Here is an 18,642-nt window from a genome sequence, read left to right on the forward strand (position 1 = left end):
TTCAGTTTCTTTCAGCAGTGTCTTGTAGTTTTCAGTGTGCAAGTCTTTTACTTTTCTGGATAAGTTTGTTCCTAAATATTTTATCTTTTTTGATGCTATTGTAAGTGGGATTGTTTGCTTAATTTCTATTTCATATTGTTCATTGTTAGTGTGTAGAAATGCAAATGATTTTGTGATTTGATTTTGTATCCAGCAACTTTGCTGTATTTGTTTATTAGTTCTAACAGTGTTTTCTGTGGAATCTTTGGGGTGTTCTACATATAAGATTATGTCATCTGTAGAGAGAGATCATTTTACTTCCTCCTTTCCAATCTGGATGCCTTTTATTTCTTTTTCTTGCCTGATTGATCTGTCTAGGACTCCCAGTACTGTGTTGAATAGAAGTGGCAAGAGTGGGCATCCTTGTCTTATTCCTGATCTTCAAGGGAAAACTTTCAGTTTTTCACTATTGAGTATGATGTTAGCTGTGGGCTTTTCATATATGGCCTTTATTATGTTGAGGTAGTTTCCTTCTATCCCTAGTTTGTTGAGTATATTACCTCTTGCCCAGACTATTAGAATAGTTAAGTAGCTCGTCTTCCTGCCTTCTTTGCTCTCTAATGTCTCCAAACCGCAGAGAGTGTAGAAAGAGCCTGGGGGATTAGAACCAGCCACCATGAGGAAAGCTGGAGTATAGGGTGTGGGCAAGCAGCACGTGGCCTGATGCTTTCCCCCTAGGAGCCAGGGAAGCAGGCAGCTGTGGGGTGAGAGGGGCCTCCCTTCCCTCTAGTCCCGCAGACGCTATCCCTCAAGCCCCGCGCCTCAGGAACATCCTGTCCCCCACAGCCCCTTTGGTCCTGCTTCTGTGGCTCCAGTAGCCCCGCCCCTAATCCCCGCTTGTCCAGACTTTCCAGCCCCTGTCCCTGCCCCACAGTCAGATCTGGGTCCAGAACCTTGCATTACTTACTTTCAGCACCATGGGAGGAGGATGAGATCCGCAGGGACCGAGTGGAGCCCCAGAGTGTGTCCCTGTCATGGCGGGAGCCCATCCCCGCTGGAGCCCCTGGGGCCAACGGCACGGAGTATGAGATCAGATACTATGAGAAGGTGAGTCGGGGTCTGGGAGGGACCTGGGGCTGCATTCCTGGCTGTGATCTGCCCCCCTCACCCTCCGGCTTCCTTTTCTTCATAAGCACCTCCCAGCAGAAGTCCTTCTTACTTTCTTTCTAAACATTTCCACAGGCCCCCTAAGGGGCCTCCCCAGCTGGGGTTTCTTCCTGTCCTCTCCTCACCATGGACCCCACTGCTCTCCCTCTTTCCCCACATCTCCGTTCATCACTGGTCATGATGTCCATTTTCACCACTTCTGCCTAGTGTTTACAGTTGACAAGAAGCCTTCTCTGGGGGCTGATCCAGATTTTGTGTGGCGGAATCATGTACATACAATTTGCAATCCTTTTAAGAAAAAGAATGCAGAAACACATTGTTTCAAATTTTACAGAAAGGTACCACGGTGGGAGCACATTGCTAGGTCATGGGGCCCCCGTGTTGGTAAACGTTTAGCAGCCAGCTCTGCAGAACAGTGAACGTGTGCATTATTATTATAATTTTGCTGACGTGAGGAATGTGTAACCCATCATTTACAAATAAGAATAGAAAATATACAGCGCTCCTTATTGTAAACTCCATATCGCCAATTGGTTCTCATAGGATACTTCTTTCTGATTTTTGCTGACCTCTTGCATCTGTTGTCATCTGTGGTTGCAGCTCAACCATGGTTTGACAAGTGGAGCTACATCCGGATCCACTGTGTCTTTTCCGCATAAGTTAATAAACTTATGAATTTAAATTCAAACTGTTTGAATTTGACATGTAATCTGCAGTTAAACTGTTTCTCACCTTGATGCCAATTGTATTCATTACAGCGAAACCTTGCTTTCAACTTAGCACTACATGTGTCAGGACTTCACTCCCTCCTCAGTGACTCCAGGGAGTTCTTTGCTGAATCAGTCAAAGTTTTTGAATACGAGAAGTCTGGAGAGCTGTGAGTTGAGAGAGAGACAGAGAGAGACAGAGAGAGAAAGACAGAGAGAGTTGGGAGCTTTCAGCATAGAGATAGTAGCTGAAGCCAAGGGACCAGAAGGGATGACCGAGGGAGGGGGGCATGAGTGAGAAGAGAAGTCAGGGCAGAGCTCTGGGGATCCCTGATGTCTAGGAGACCGCAGTGAAGGTCACTGGGAAGGAGCTAGGCACGCAGCAGTTGCTTAGAAAGGGCTCATTGAACTGACACTTGGGGATCACAGCATAGATACAGTCCCAGCACTGAGCTGGGTGGATGCTTCCAGGCCCTTAGGGAGTTTGAAGTTGCTGGGAACAAAAACCCTTGAAAAGAGGAGCCAGTACAAAGGGGTTGTTTGAAAGCCTTCAGGAGCGTCTCATGGAGCCCGATGACCAGAAGTGGGGCTGGTGTCACGAGCTCCTCATGCCCACTTCTCTCTGTGCACCAGCTCCACCTCCTCTGCAGGGGCCTTGCTCCTAGCACCTGGCAGCTGCCGAGGCTGGCAGCCTTGCCGCTTTCCCCCTCCCCGCCCTGAGCCTGTCCTGTCTCATAGGTCATGCAGTCATTGCACTGTCTTTCGGTGGTTTGTTCAAATGCCCGGAAGGGAGATTCTGATTGGCCCAGCTTGGGTCAGAGTCTTCCCTGATTCCTGAATACCATGGCCCTAGAACTGGAGCCACAGGTATAGGGGAGGTGCACCTCTGGGGGCTGTGAGTGTGGCAGGGGATCTAATAAGGTGGTGTGGGCAGAGACAAAATAATGGTAGCATGTCCAGCAGGTACCATTATCAGATGTCTTGGGGGCAGGATGATGTAGAGCACAGCGCACAGGACCTGAAAGAATCGAGAAGGTGTCACCCCAACCCTTCTTTGATGTGAGCCTCACCTGTTAAAGGAGATAGAAATGCTGCTGTGAGGACGGTAGGAAGTTGGCTCCTATAGGGTCTAGCCCAGCAGCGGGCAGTGAGTGGACCGTTGCTGGGGGCCGTGGGAGAGCCTCTCTCCCCCTCTGAGCCTGATTCCTTATCTGTGAATCCATGCCTTGCAGGACATTGTGAAAGTCCGATGCCAAGGGGAAGGAAAAGCTGTGTGATCCGACAAGGGCCGAGCAGGTGTCAGGCCTCATTGTCTTCTTCTTTCCTCTGAGGGGTCAGGTGCAGCTCACCCTCTGGACTGCCAGACCCTGATGCCCTTCGTCCTAGCATCCCTATGAAGGCCAGCATCTTCTCTAAAGTTTCTCTTACTTGGAGGTGGGGCTGTTCTCAGCTACAAGTACCACCGAGTATGGGTGGGAGCTCGTGGTGGAGAAAGGGGCTGGGGATCCTATGGAAGAAAGCTGTGGGATCTCCCCAAGACAAGTGGAGTTATTCCACCAGCCCAGGCTCCTCCCTACTCCTTTCCCCCGACGTTCTCCCAGGAGCGTGGGGCCAGCCCTGGGTCTGGGCCTCACTTCTCGGTCCCTTCCCAGGGTCAGAGTGAGCAGACTTACTCCACGGTGAAGACAGGGGAGCCTGCGGTCACCGTCACCAACCTCAAGCCGGCTACCCGCTACGTCTTTCAGATCCGGGCGGCTTCCCCGGGGCCCTCCTGGGAGACCCAGAGCTTCAACCCCAGCATTGAAGTGCAGACCCCGGGGGAGGGTAAGTGATGTGTCAAGTGAAGAGAAAACCCAGCCCGGGGCTGGAGCAGGGAGGCAAATTGTGTGTGGGGGGGGTTATCTGTGCAATTAAGGGAACCTGCAGAACAGTTCAATCACAACCTAATTAATGGATGAATTTGGTTGGACTTCCCTGGCGGTTCAGTGGTTAAGACTTTGCGATTCTACTGCAGGGGGCACGGTGGAACTGGTCGGAGAGCTAAGATCCCATGTACTGCTCAGTGTGGCCAAAAAAAAAAAAAAAAAAAACATGAATTTGGAATCCAGCAACTAGTGGCTTAGATTGGGTACCTGTCCTGGAGGAACTCAGAGGGGAGGGTCCCATGAACAACTATAAACCAGGTCTCAGCTGGTGTCTCCCTGCCTCTCAGGACCTCCCATGTCTCGTGGAAACATCCTGTGCCCTCTCCAAGATTCTTCTCTTTTCTTGGGAGAAAGTTTTGTCTCCTGGTCACTTCTTGCCCTTGACCGCTAAATTCTTTTTCCCATCCTGCTGCTTTGTCTCTGCCATGATACAGACTCAAACGTGGGCCCCCGTCCCTCTTCCCACTAGGCCTTATAGTGTGAAGTAGAGGGGTGAGGCCCAGCTCACCCTCTGGACTGCCAGGCCCTGACATCTATCATCCTAGCATCCAAACTTCTCTGAGGGTTGGGGCACATGAAGGGAGTTGCACCTGCAGCAGTAAACAAAACAAAACACCAGGAGAAGTGGTTAGGATTCGGCGCTTTCATTGCCAGGGCCCGGGTTCAATCCCTGGTCAGGGAACTAAGACCTCATGAGCTGCGTAGTGCGGCCAAAAACAAACAAAAAACACCAGGAGAATTGTGCACTTTCAATGGGTGAATTGTATGGTATGAGAATAATTTCTCAATAAAGCTCTTATCAAAACAAAGCAAAACAAAAGCTGAACATCAGATATTCCCAATCCTAAAGCAGCTCCAGCTCTTCGGCATGGTATGGTGCTACCCCCTCCTCCCTTGGCTTCCCTCCCCTGGTTCCTCTTCTCCCCACCCACCCCCAGTTCCCCCTCCTGATGCGTGCAGAGCATTTAGCGCTCTCTTTTGTTGTTCTCCTGCTGCTAAGCCAGCCCTCAGGATCTCACCTCTATCTACCCCGAGCAGCTCATGAAAGTATTTTCCCGGACAAAGGCAGTTCCCCCTAAGAGGCATCCTGGCACCAGCTGTCAAGATAATAATTCTTTCCAACCTGCTACATGAGTCTAATCCAAGATAGGAAGAGTTCTGAGCCCAAAGGGAGGTGGAGATAAAATGTTGAGGGAGTTTGAGTTCTGGGAAAGGAAACAGCACTTCTTGCTCGAATGCCTGTCTCTGCCAGACCTCGGCCAGGTGCTGGCAAGAGATTAGAGCTGTGTCTTGAAGGCTGGGGAACGTCTGAGTGTGTGGAAGTGGGCAGGGAAGGCATTTTGGATAGAGGAAGCCATCAGAACAAAGGCTCGCGGGTTTGGCTGGAGTCGGTGTGGCGGAGGGCGGGAGCTGAGAGCCAGTAGCTGAAGAGGGCTGATGACTTCCCTTAATTTGGTGCTTCTTAGTTGGTAGATACACTGCTCAGCTTCCGGCCAGCCTCCTTTGCTGTGGCCCTGGCTATGGGGAGTGGTTTGCCAGTCTGCAGAGCACTTTTTCCAGTGAGCTGTGACCCCAAATCAGGATCACGAGGAAGGACCGTGCTTCACCGCTGTATTAGTTACCCGTTGCTGTGTCGCAAATTACCCCAAAACTCAGCGGCCAAAAACAACAGACATTTATTATCTCATGGTTTCCTTGGGTCAGGAATATGGGCAAGGCTTAGCTGGGTGCCACCTGTCTCAGGTCTCTCAAAGGCTGCAATCAAGGTGTCCTCTGGGGCTGCGGTCATCTCCAGGCATACCTGGGGTGGAGTGGGGAGGGGGCGTCTGCCACCCTGCTTGGGCTCTTGCTGGCTGTTTGCGGGAGGCAGGCACATGCCTCCTGGGCTTCTCCAAGGGCTGTTTATAACCCAGGAACTAGATTCTTCCAGAGACTGTGAGAGAGAGAGAGCAAGAGGGCACCTGAGACAGAAGCCAGTCTCTTGTAACCTAATCATGGAGGTGACATCCCATCACTTCTGTCGTATTCTGTTCATGAGAAGCAAGTGACTACGTTCAGCCCACACTCAAGGGGAAGGAACACCAGGAGGTGGAGAATCCAGGAGGGCCATCGCAGAGGCTGCGGACCACAACCACTTTTATCTCCAGCCTCAGTTTCCGCGTCCACATGGATACTTCATTTCAAACAGTCCTTGGCAACGCCACCGCCTGTTGCCACCAGCTGGACCCTGGACCCAGTTCCCCATCTCTGAAAATGTGGGCTCTGAAATCTTCTCTTTGACCCTGACCTTGTTGGCCTCTAACTCTCCCTTCCTCTTCTATCCCTCTTCCTCACTTGCTCTGTGACATCCTAATAGCAGCTCTTGGGATCTGACCTCATCTCCCAGGCTCTCAGCCCCTCCTGTCTCCACAATCATCTCTCCCCAGTGAGCACAGATTCTCCTGGCAGAAACACTCCCCACCTCTGCCGGCCCGCATTCCCCGGACATCATGCTGCACCTGCCCCGCTAGTCCCCATGCTTGGCTGTCCTCCTCTGTCCCTCGCCAAGGCTGCCTGCAGAGTTGTATTTTTCTAATCTCAGTTTAGTCTTCAGGGCTGCGTAGCACTTTCCCCGTCCTCGACAGTGACCCCAAACTGTCACCTCTCTCAAGCACCTCCCCTCCCTCCCCGCTCCCGACCCAACAGATCCCCTCATTCCTCTCCCTGTGGGCAGGAACTCTGTCTATTGCTCCCGATCCCTGTTACCCTCAGGATATCCTGGCTCATAATACTGGCCTAGCATTCAAGGACCTTCCGGTTCTGTCTCCTCCCCCAGTTCTCTTCACCCTCCCGCCCTCCAGCTTCATAGCTTCATATGGTGCGTCTGCATCTCTGCCTCCCGGCGGTCTGTTTTCCAGCCACACGGGATGACCTGCCGTTTTCCAGACCCAGCAGGTGCATCTAAGCATCATCAACAACCCTTTCAATCTTCCAGGTCCAGTGCAGATGACGCCTTCTCTGCAAACCTTCCTCGCTGGCTTTAGGAAGAAATTGTCATGCCTCTGCTCAGCTCTGCTCATGTCTCTGTTTCTTTTTTTCATTCTACAGTTAAGATTTTTCATTTCTGTCTCCCGCACTGGTCGGTACACCCCTCCAGAGCAGGGATTTTGGCTCATCCATTGCTATCTCCCCAGAACTAGTGCCAGCCTGGCACACATGTTGGGTGGATGGATGGTTGGATGGATGGATGGATGGATGGGGCTGAGAGCCTGGCTCTTCCCCTGGGGAAACAGTTCAAAGCAGAGGCTTTAGGAATCAGGTTCGAATCTTACGTTCCCTGTTTGTTAGCTGTGTGACCTTGGGCAAATTACACAACTTTTCTCGGTGTCAGTTTCCTCAGCTATAAAATGGAAACAGTAACACCTTACTGGCTTGGATCGCTTAGTCTTGAATGGAGCAAGTGTGCATTAAATGTTAACTCATCACTATTGCTGGGGACAGTTCTGGATTGGGGCTGGGGAGCTTGGACGAGAGGCCATCCCCCTGCAGAGCTACCCTCACTGTGCATCAGAAAGGCAAAAAGGGAGGCCTGGGCCTGCCTGTCTGGATGCCTGCTCCTCTCTCTCAGAGCTGGGCTGCAGTGGAAGTGCCTTGCCCTGGGAAAGGAGGAAGCTCCAGGTGCCGCCGTGGCTGGTGGGGCTGCCTTGGTCCCTTGCCGCCGGGAGGCCGGGCCGGGCGCGGAGGTGCTGGGGGAATCCTGCTGTGGCGTGAGGACAGGAGTCTGTCCTAGAGCTTCCCCGGGAGCCTGGTCCTCTGGGTCTCTCAACCTCGTGGTTTCCCTCCCAGCTGCCTCGGGGTCCAAGGACCAGAGCCCCGCAGTCGTCGTCACCATTGTGACCATCTCAGCCCTCCTCGTCCTGGGCTCTGTGATGAGCGTGCTGGCCATTTGGAGGAGGTAGGTGGCTGGTCCCAGCCTGGATGACGCCTGATGGGCCATGTCCCTGTGCACATTCACATGTGCTCACAGGCACCCGTGTCTGTATCTGCATTTGCACCTGTGCGGACGTGCACGGGCGAGCACACCGCTGTGTAGATACAGGCGTGGCTGGTGTGGTCCTGGCCCTCCCCCCACCGTCTCGACCCCCTGCTCCTGCAGTCGGCAGCGTGGCAGCCAGCACGGCAGCTAGCTCAGCCGCTCTGGGATGAAGGGGATTTAGCTCCTTAACTCATTAAATGTCAGAAGGCATCGCTGAGGATGGAATCAAGCTCCAGCTGCTCCGGTGTGATTAGGATCCTCCTGAGGTGCTCAGAGGCCCGAAGCCCCTGCCCCCAAGGGATCTGGAGGCCCTTCAACACAGGCAAAGGGAAGAAAGGCAGAAATTGTGTGTGTGTGTGTGTGTGTGTGTGCGCGTGTGCGCGCGTGCAGGGAGAACAGGGAGGGGAATTCATAAGCCAGAAACCCCCAACCCCCAGCAGAAGGAAGCTGGCAGAGTGGGCAGAGAAAGGGGATGGGAGGAGGGGCAAAGATGTGGAGCTTGGGTCTGGCTCAGGGAAGATTTCGGCCCTCTGGCGTGCAGCAGAAATCTCATGGCATATATATCGCCTTCCTCCCCGGGGCCACAATCTGCCACATGCAGAGGCACCCCGGGTGGGTTCCAGGCTGGGGCTGAGGTCAGCAGACTGGAGGGGCTGGAAAGTCTGCATGTGACAGGCTGGAGTTGGGGGAGCAAAGGAGAGAAATGGGCTGGCCCGGGAGCCACACGTCAGCATCCTGGAGCTGCCTGCGGGCTGGAGGGACCGTGGGCTTTCACTTGGCTTGGAGGGGGCTATTTGATTGGTCTTGAATGAGGTGCTGAAAGGGACTGAGGAGGAGAGAATCTGGGAGCCAGCTCTGCCCGGGCCAGGTGAGTCAGGAAGGCGGGACAAGAGCAGAATCTCCTTCCTCACAGAGCTTAAGGGTCCTTATATGAGACCTGTTGGAAAAGCGGGAATGGACAGGAGTTGAGAGCATCTTGTCCTGGCTGTGAGCTCAGGGTCTCTGGGAGGCAGAAGGAGGAAAGGGGAGAGAGGTGAGCAAGGAGGGCCTCTTCAGGCAGACTCTACAGAACAGGGGCAGCTGCCCAGGAGCTCCTTGGAGACAGATGCACTAGAGCAGGCAGAGTAAGCCAGGGGTGGATTTCAAAACCTGCTCAGAATCAAACGGCACCAAAATGAGAATCTGCCCGGTCTAGCGCTGATGGGCGGAGAGGCACACATCTCCAGCACGTGTGTCCCAGCTTTGTGGACAGTAGCGTCTCCCTCAGCCGTCTCCTCCTCTCGGAGTCTCTGCGGCATCCGCTCTGTGCAGTGGGCTGCTCACCTCCACTTTCCCTCCCCAGTCCATCTTGCGTCACCCAGTGGAAGCTTCTCATTTTCTCTGCCACCACTCCTCCAGCCACTCAACCTTGCCCCCTTCATCCCTCGTTACCTCTCCCGGGTGTTCCCCTCATTCATGGAAGTTCTGTTCCCGTGCTGGATGACTTCAGTAGCCATTGGACGACCTGCCCCACCCCTTGGCCTCTGGGTTCTTTGACTCCCTTGTTTCCTCGGACCTTCTCTCCTGTTCCACCTCAGCTGCCCTCTCCCATCTCCTGACGTGGCCATCACCCCCAATACTGACACCAGTTCTGCTTTTGCCCCACAGACTCCCCGTCCTTGCAGCTCGCTCCCTCAGCCGTGTCTGCTGCACCTGCTCTCTAACAGCATCCTTAACCCCTCAGCTTCTCGCCCCCGAGTCTACACACCTGCCTATCTCTGCATCCATCCTCCCCCTCCTTTTGCTCTAGAGGAGGTGCCATTCTCCCGGCCAGGATCTTCTACCTGTGACCTTACTTCCTACCATCTCAGGAACCCATTACTATTGATAATGTCCACTTCTTCCCCACATGATAGCTAACGTTTATTTAGTGCTTAGTAAGCTCTTGGCACCAGTGTGATCAGGCAGGGATGTCTTTATCCTGATTTTATTAAAGAGAAAACCCAGCCACCGGTCCCACAGACAGAGAGCGGACGACCTAGGGAGCCGGTCGTCAGATTCCGGAGCCCATGCTGGCGACCGCCATCGTGACCACTCCGTACTACGGGACAGCCTCCTCTTTCCCACTGGTGTCGAAACGTGGTCACCTGTCTCCCGTCTCCCCTAACCCCTCCTCCTAGAGCCTTCACGTGACCTCGCTCCTCTGCTCCACTTTTTCTTTCCTTGCTTCCTGTGATATCGCCCGCCACCTCCCCCCACCCGCACCCCCGATTTCCCTTGTTTCCCTCCAGTTTCTCTGGTGGTTCTTTCATGATCTCCTCCATGGCATCCTTCTCCTCTACCCAGTTTTTAAATGGTGGGGGTCCTCAGACGTGTCCCCTGTCCCACTTCTCAGGCTCCCTCCCCTCCCTGGGCAATACCCCCAGCTCCAGAACTTGTATCTCCAGAGCACACCTCTCTGCCAAACGCCAGACACACACATAGCTAACTCCCTGCTCATTGATCGTCCCTGCTTTTACCGGAGGCCCTGCAAACTCAAATGTCTAAATGAGAACTTCCGATCTCAGTAACTGGTACACCCCACACCACGCTGGGCAAGCTGGAACACGAGTTTTCCAACCTTCCCCCTCTCCCTTTCTGCCTTCCAGCCATCTCCAAGCCCTGTGGCCCTGTCACCTAAATGTGACTTGAGTCCCCTTTTCTCTGAGTCCATGGTCACCACATAGCCCGAGCCACTGCCATCTCCTGCGGAGACACAGCAGCAGTGGGGATGATCTTCCTAAAATGCAAATTGAACCTTGGCTCAAAACCCCCCAGGGGGTTCTGGGGCCTCTCCTCTGCCCCCAGAATAAAACCAAAGTCTTTATCTGGGCCTGCAAGACCCTGCCTCAGGGGGCCCCAAATGCCAGCCTGTGGCTTTGTTGATCATGATGCAGTCCTTTGGTCCATGGCTGCCTCTGTCTCAGGAAGCCATCCTTGATGGCCCCGGCCACGTCAGATCCATCTGTTAGGTGTTCCCCACAGCGCACCACCCTTCTTTGCTTGGACCTGTGAGTGGGCTTGTGGTTCCTTCTCAATGTTTGTTTTCTTGACTAGACTGAAAGCTGCCCCTGGGTACAAGGTCTGCCTGTTTTGTTCAGCTGTAGGCAGGGGAGCAGCTTGGGCTTGAAGTCAGGGCATGGATTTGGGTGCCTCTGGAGTTGCAAGAATACACTGTGTCTCAAAGTGAAAATAACTAGGAATGCGGAGGCGGGTGAGGGGTTAGGTCTGGGGCTAGGGTTGTATGTGTGATGTGGGGAGAAGCTTTCAGACCAGCAGGACAAAAAGGCTCCTCCCCTGGGGCACAGACCTTATCCTTTTAGAGGGACAGAGAGGTGCCACCCTGGGTGCTGGTGAGATGGGAAGGGCTGGGACAGCCTGGCTCAAAGAATGACTACGGACCCCCCGGTCCCCAACCCCCTACCCCAGGACCTGCAGCTATGGCAAAGGAGGTCGGGATTCCCATGATGAGGAGGAGCTGTATTTCCACTGTGAGTTGTCTGGGCCTGACGCGGGGCGGGACGGCACCACCCTACCTTACCCCTCAATCCGCTTCCTTGCTGCCATTGCATAACCCCCACTCCTCCAGTCGTGGAGGCCCCTTGTCTCACCCCCCTCTCTTTCCCCGCTTTCCCAGTCAAAGTCCCAACTCGCCGCACATTCGTGGATCCCCAGAGCTGTGGGGACCCGCTGCTGGCTGTTCATCTGTTTGCCAAGGAGCTGGATGCAAAAAGCGTCACACTGGAGAGGAGCCTTGGAACAGGCAAGCTAGGCACCCAGGAAGCTTTGTCTGTTGGGAAGCCCCGCCTCCGCCCCTTCCCAGCCCTCTCTTGAAGCCCCTCCTCCATCCCACCCTGTCTCTATCCTGTAAGCCCACTTCCACCCCATGTCCCGCCCCCATTTCTGGAGGCCCCGCCTCTACCCAGTCCCCACCCTGTCCAGAAAGGGCCCCCTCCACATCAAGCTGGACCTCCATCCACCAGGGTCCAGGGAAGGAGGTGGCAGAGGAGTCCGTGACCCTGCCTTCCTACCCTTTGCCTGTCCCCAAGGTCAGAATTCTCTCCATTCAGGCCCTTTCAGAGCTGGCTCTGCAGACTGCCACTGGCAGAAGTTTGGTCCCAGGCCTTCAAGGGACGATGGGGAGGGGCCTTTGCAAGCTTGGGGACCAGACGTACCTGAGTTCTAGTCCTGGCTCTACCACTGACCAGCTGTGTGACCAGGGGTACGTCCCTTTTCTGCTTTGAGCCTCAGTTTCTCATCTGTTAAATGGGCATGATATCTGCCTCAGACAGAGCTGATGTGGGGGCTTTCCAGCACTCAGCCCAGGGCCGGGTTCACAGTGGGTGCGTGCTCTCTAAGGGTCAGTCCCCTCGCTTCCTATTTTCCCTGTCTGCAAACCCTCAGCCCCTGCGCTAAGGCAGCGCTTTCACCAGGAGCCTGACACTCTTCCCTGGCACTGTCAGCAGACTCGCTGGGTAGAGACCAGAAAGGAGCAGCGTGGCAGAATAGATGCCATCGTTACCCTTCCTGGGTCACCCTGGGCCTAGGATGTGCTGGCATGTGCAGCGTCCTCTCTGTGAGGCTTTGGAATTTCCCGCCGAAGCAGGCAGGGAGGACTCCCCATTTCACAGAGGAGAAAACTGAGGCCAAAAGAGGGAAAGAGCAGAAGCCCACGTCACACGGCTGGTACTCAGTTTACCAGGATTTGAAATCAGGAGACCCGAGTCCCAGGCCAGAAATGGCCCATGATCCAGAAGCTGCTTTCTCCTCGGCTCACCCTGCCCAGGTTGGCCGAGGGCGTGGCCTCCGGGGGGGTGTCTGAGGTGCTCTTTCCCCCCAGGGCGGTTTGGGGAGCTGTGCTTCGGCTGCCTGCAGCTTCCGGGCCGCCAGGAGCTCCCCGTGGCCGTGCACACGCTGAGGGAGGGCTGCTCCGACTTGCAGAGGCTCAGCTTCCTGGCCGAGGCCCTCACCTTGGGCCAGTTCGACCACAGCCATGTGGTGCGGCTGGAGGGCGTCGTCACCCGAGGTAGGGCCCGTGCTCCACCAGTGCGGGAGGAGATGATGGGGTGGGAGGTGGAGGTGTGCCGTGCCCCCAGGGCCTCTGCTCAGTCATGAGAGGGAGCCCTGACGCTGCCCACCAAGGGTTCAGCTCTCCTTCGCTGACTCTGGGTGGCCTCTCGGACCCTGCGTGACCCTTGGACGTGTGGTGACACTCGGTGGGGTTGGATCACTTGGACCTTCAGTGATCTCCCTCAGCTAACTTGGTGCAGATCCTCACCTTGGCCTTTGTTCCCCTCAGACGCCACCTCTTTTGCTCTTCAGCACAGAGGGTCCTGGGCTGGGCAGGAGGGCGGCAAGACTCAGGGAGCTTGGCCTTGGTTCTGGCCATCTTGGCGGGGTCTGGGGCCCAGGTGGGGGAGCACATGTGCTCACAGAGGGCAGCAGGCACCTTAGCGTGTGTTCCCCTCCCTGGGTACAGGAAGCACCTTGATGATCGTCACTGAGTACATGAGCCATGGGGCCCTGGACGGCTTCCTCAGGGTGAGTGGCCTGGGCCCTGCGGGGTACTGATGACCATGATATTCTTGGTCTCTCACTTTTCCCTTTGGTGGGACTTGGGGTTGGCCTCATTCCCTATAAAGATGCCCACTGGCCAGGCTGACCTGGCAGGTGACATGGCAAACTGAAGCCCAGAGAGGGCCAGTTGACTTCCCTGGGGTCACCCAGCAACCGGGAAAGCGAGAGTGCAGCCTGGCCTCGCTCTCCTCTCTCACAGCGGCATGAGGGCCAGCTGGTGGCTGTGCAGCTGATGGGGCTGCTGCCCGGCCTGGCCTCGGCCATGAAGTACCTGTCGGAAATGGGCTACGTCCACCGGGGCCTGGCAGCCCGCCGGGTGCTGGTCAGCGGCAACCTCATCTGCAAGATCTCCGGCTTTGGGCGGGGACCTCGGGACAGAGCAGAGGCTGTCTACACCACCATGGTGAGGCGCCCTTCCCTCGGCAAACTGCCCTGGAGTCCCCATCTCCCCACATCCCCCTTTCTGGCTGTGTCAGGGTCACTCCTGCCCCTCCATCCAGTTGTCCGTGCCAGTGTGGGCCTCGCCTGCGGTCAGCCTGTGGGCCTTCCCTAGATGAGCAGCCGGGGAGACGGCAGGTGGGGCTGGATCTGTGGCTCTGTGGGTGGGGAACCCTGGCTATGACTTGGTCCCCTCCTGCCCCTGACCTGCCTGCCTGCCCGCAGAGCGGCCGGAGCCCGGCACTGTGGGCCGCCCCCGAGACGCTTCAGTTTGGCCACTTCAGCTCCGCCAGTGATGTTTGGAGCTTCGGTGTCGTCATGTGGGAGGTGATGGCCTTTGGGGAGCGGCCCTACTGGGACATGTCTGGCCAAGACGTGAGTGACACCCGTGGCTTCTCCTTGCCTTCCGATCCTGTTGCTCCCTGACCTCTGCCCATTAACCCTTGACTTGTTAGCCCCAGGCCCCTCTTCACTGTCTACTTGCTACCAGTTCTGCCTGGTCACCCCTTGAGCCTTCCTTGGGATGGGGTGAGTGTGTGTATTGGGGGGCCTAAAACCTCCTGTCTGCCCGCCACCCCCATGGCCTAGGTGATCAAAGCCGTGGAGGATGGCTTCCGGCTGCCGCCCCCCAGGCACTGCCCCTCCCCCCTGCACCGACTGATGCTTGACTGCTGGCAGAAGGACCCAGGTGAGCGGCCCAGGTTCTGCCAGATCCATGGCCTCCTGAGCAAGATGGTGCAGGATCCAGAACCCCCGAAGTGTGCCGACACTACCTGTGCCAGGTACAGCTGTCACCTCGCTTGTCCCAGGTACATTCCCATGTATCTCCAACCATACCAGACGTAGCAGAACTCTCACCTGTCCACAAACACCCCCCCCCCCCGCCACCATTTACAAGTACAGCTACCCCACCTGTCCTCCCCCACCAGTCCAGGTACGACTACTCGCTCAGGTACCCCAGATAGATCTAATACTCCCACCTGCCTTAGGCATATATAACTTTTCATCTTAGTCACTTCTGCTTGTCCTGAGTTTTGCCCCACGTATCCCAGGTACGGTGACCACATACATAAATGTGGTAATAGTCCTAACATATCTGTAGTTCCAATAAATAAAATAAGTGAAATTAGTATTGGTTGTCCCCAGTACCAGTCACTTCCCAAACTCTCCTAGGTACATCCTACCCAAGACTGTTGCAGATACTCCCGGTGCCTTTACCTGGCTCCTATGCAGCTCACTCTCTGCCAGCCTGAGCATCGTGACCCCTCGCCTGCTCTGAGAATACCTAGAACCCTGTGTGAGCCAGGCCTGTCGTAGGGCTCGGTCATCTTCCCCTTCTCCTGTCCTTTCTCAGACGGCCTCTCCTCAGGAGAGTGACCGGGTCTGGGCCCCAGGTCCCTGCTGTCGACTGACCACTGCTTCTCTGCTCCCCAGGCCTCCCACGCCCCTGGCGGACCGTGCCTTCTCCACCTTCCCCTCCTTTGGCTCCGTGGGCGCGTGGCTGGAGGCCCTGGACCTGGGCCGCTACAAGGACAGCTTCGCTGCCGCCGGCTATGGGAGCCTGGAGGCTGTGGCCACCATGACTGCCCAGTGAGTCTAAGGGGCCCAGACGTAGCAGAACTCTCTACCAGCGTGGGAGGCCCAGCCTGTCCTGATTCCGGTTCCCTGGCCGGGCAGGGGGTGGAAGGGACAGCAGAAGGTGGGGAAGAGCCAGCTGGTTCTGACCCGCCCTTCTTCTTCGCAGGGACCTGGTGAGCCTGGGCATCTCATCGGTGGAGCACCGGGAGGACCTCCTCAGCGGGATCAGTGCCCTGCGGGCCCGGGTGCTCCAGCTGCAGGGCCGGGGGGTGCAGGTGTGAGCGGCCCCACTCTTCCAGGCCAGGACCCCAGGGGGCTCCAGCCCCCAGCCTTGCCCAGGACCCCCGCCAGCTGCACTCCACCCGTGCGGAAGTGAGCTCCCAGAGCTTGTGTGGAGCCCCGGTTTCCCCCATTTCCTTGCCTTCTGCCCCCATTTCCCCCAGTCTGAGCACCTTGGCTGACGCAGTCCCCCTGGAAAAAAGGTTCAAAACCTGGGGAGGATCCCTGAGATAACGGTGGGAGGAAATGCAGGGTCTCAGAGACCAAGGTGGGCAGGGGCAGGGAGGAAGACGTAGCTTTAAATGGCCCGATTCATGCCCTTCTGTCTTCCATACCCCCTGGGGTCTGGGGCCTACTCCAAAGGGTGCCCCACTTTCCCACAGACCGCTGGCCAGCAGGCAGCACAGGTCCCTGGTGGATGGGCTCCTGTTAGTGACCACGGCTGCCTGGCCGCCAATCCTGATGGGCCATGGGGCCTCAGCTCCCTGTATTCCAGCTGGGCCCTGTCTGGACACTGGTCCCGAGGCCCAGGCAGGCAAAGGTGGTGCTGAGCTCAGGGGCTGGACCCTGAGGGCCCCGGACTTAGGAGCTGATTTCTGCTTCCCCCACCCTTGGGCTGACCATTCAGGGTGAGGGTGAGAGTGAGGGTCCCGGTGTTCCCCTGAGGCCCCACTAGGTGCCCCCCACCCCCTTTGCTTTCCTTGTATAAACTCACCGGCCAGGACATCTGGGAAGAGCATGAGGAGAGCTGTTTTCTCCCTGGGGCCCCAAGAGCTTTGCTCCCCAGCCTTGGGGGGTGATGAAGACATGACTCTCAGAGACGGAGCTTCTCTCGCTAACAGGCTGGTCCAACCCTTACCGTACAGGTGGGGAAAACAAGACCTAGTGAGGAGTCAGGGCCAGAGCTGGGGTTGAACCCCTGTGCCCAACTCCCAATCCAGAGCTGAGGCTGGCTCTGGAAAGAGTCCTTGGTCCTGCCCTGTGTCACCAACACTCTTTCCTGAGGCAGCCCAGGGGTACTCTGAGGTGACCCCCTCTTGCAGGCTCCATCCCCTGCACCCAGCCTCCCATGGCGTACCTCCTCCCTCTGGCCCCTCTTCTGCGGAGCTTTGGCAGAAGTAGTTGCACTGAGCTGAGTCCAGAGTTCCTTATCCAGGAAGGCTTCCCAGAGGCGGGGGTGATCGTGAGGCCAGGGCTTTTGTGGCACAGAAGGAAGGCAACTGGGTCTGGATAGGGTCACCCCTGACCTATGCCTGCTGCGGATTTGGCTGCGTGTGGGTCGGGTGGGATGGGGTGGGAAGGAAACAAGGGCTACAGGAAGGGGTGAAGGAGACACAGCCGGCCCTTGGAGGAGGGCCCAGACGAGGCGGGGAGGTGAACTCAGGCTCCAAGAACTACTACACGTCCCCCACGGGAGACCTTGGGGCCTGCGGGCCAGACACTTCTGATGTGTGTATATGGAGGGGTGTCTGGAAAGGTTCCTTGGCTGAGAGTCTGATGCATTCATTGAACAGGGCTTTGGAGAAGCCGGGGGAGGACTCTTTCCTTAGGGTTGGTGGAGTTTTCCGCAGGCCAAGATGGAGGGCCTAGGACAAGAGGAGTCCAAGCAGAGGGGCCAGCATGAGAAGGAGCCTGGAGGGTGGGAGATGCAGCACATCTTTGGGGAGCGCTCCGTGGTGGGAGACGGTGCCTCTCAGCAGTGCCTTTGGCCTCATTCTGCCAGCAGGGCAGGCATCCCCCAACCCCCGCTGTCCATCTCCTGAGCACCTGCCCCAGCTCAGTGTCCTGGGCAGTGCTAGGGGAGGCCGAGATATTGCTTCTACCTTTGACAGAGCTGGAGGGTCCCTTGCCAGTGCCCTCCAGGATCTGCCCCGAGGGAAGTCTGGAAAGGACATACCAGCATCCTGTGGAGGGAGCCTCATTCCCATCTCCAGCTACAGCAGTCATGCCCTGAAGGTCAGAGTCCCCTGCCCCTCCCTCCGCTGTCCTGCAGAGTCCCCTGGCTGTGTTGGCAGGACTTCGGTGTCCAGGGTAGACCTCCCTTCCACTGAGGAGTGAGGTCCCAGCATCCTGATGGGTCCCAGGCCTCAGCCCTGCACAGGTGCCGGCAAGATGCAGGCTGATGGCTCCCTGGGAGCCCTCTACAGATCTATTTTTATATGGACCTTATTCACTGGATAGAGAGGTGGCCTGCAACCCCCCAGCACCCGTATCTGAGCCCATCCAGGGAGGGAAGGGGCTGGTTGGGGGTGGGGAAAGTGTTTTCCTTTGACTAATTCTGGAGGTGTTTTTATAGTTCTTGGGTTCTATATGCAGGACAAAGTAATAAAAACTTGTCTGTGGTATGGTGCCTCTCAATGACAGTTGCTTAACTGTTAAGTAACTTGTATGGGAGGGTTTCGCCACCCCCCCTACCGCCGCCCCACCACAGGGGTCTCCGAAGTGTGTGTCTGAGATCTCTGGGCAAGAGACACATTTAGGAAGTAGACGACAGGACAGTGTGATCAGGGTTTACCCTAGGGGCGAGCACTGGGTGGCTTCCCCGAGGGGGCAACACTCCGTGGTGGTGCCATTCTCGGAGATGGACCACGTAAGGGGAGGGGAAGCAGGTTGAGCAGCGGTGTGGGAAATGACGAGCTCGGGTCTGGACCAGGCTGCAATGTATGTCTGACACTGTGAATAAATGATGCTTAGGTGATGTCCTAGCACAGCCTCCACAAGAACTAGCTCTTCATATGACTAATTGAACCTAACTGTTCATAAGGCAACACATTTGGACTTCTTTCAACAGGATGTCCCAAGTAGGGCTTTTGGAACGATCAGGGGGGCCTGTAGGGCAAAGAATGAAACTACTGTTCATTGGAACTCTAGGGTTCCTGGAAACTCCCCTGGTGAGGGGGAGGACTCCAGGCCTCATCCTCCCGTCAATCCAGAGCAGCTCTGCTTTTATTCACTTTAT

The 18,642-nt window shown here is 56.2% G+C and overlaps 1 protein-coding gene across 4 annotated transcripts in view; it reads left to right on the forward strand.

Annotated features, from left to right (window-relative positions):
- EPHA10 (EPH receptor A10) overlaps positions 1-18,028 on the forward strand; it is a 43,407-nt gene extending 25,379 nt beyond the window's left edge. The window contains exons 6-17 of one of the 4 annotated variants that reach the window (XM_082387614.1): positions 953-1,086; positions 3,506-3,677; positions 7,604-7,712; positions 11,241-11,302; positions 11,449-11,574; positions 12,652-12,837; positions 13,291-13,352; positions 13,588-13,791; positions 14,052-14,201; positions 14,415-14,635; positions 15,261-15,416; positions 15,571-18,028. In XM_082387614.1, the coding sequence (XP_082243740.1) occupies positions 953-1,086; positions 3,506-3,677; positions 7,604-7,712; positions 11,241-11,302; positions 11,449-11,574; positions 12,652-12,837; positions 13,291-13,352; positions 13,588-13,791; positions 14,052-14,201; positions 14,415-14,635; positions 15,261-15,416; positions 15,571-15,685 (1,697 nt within the window). In that variant the 3' untranslated portion in view covers positions 15,686-18,028. The remainder of the gene's footprint in view (positions 1-952; positions 1,087-3,505; positions 3,678-7,603; positions 7,713-11,240; positions 11,303-11,448; positions 11,575-12,651; positions 12,838-13,290; positions 13,353-13,587; positions 13,792-14,051; positions 14,202-14,414; positions 14,636-15,260; positions 15,417-15,570) is intronic. The other 3 variants (XM_082387615.1, XM_082387616.1, XM_082387617.1) reach the window with 3 other exon arrangements.
- Positions 18,029-18,642: the final 614 nt, after the last annotated feature.

This window comes from Balaenoptera borealis, assembly GCF_965194805.1.
Source record: "Balaenoptera borealis genome assembly, chromosome: 1".
NCBI lineage: Eukaryota > Metazoa > Chordata > Mammalia > Artiodactyla > Balaenopteridae > Balaenoptera > Balaenoptera borealis.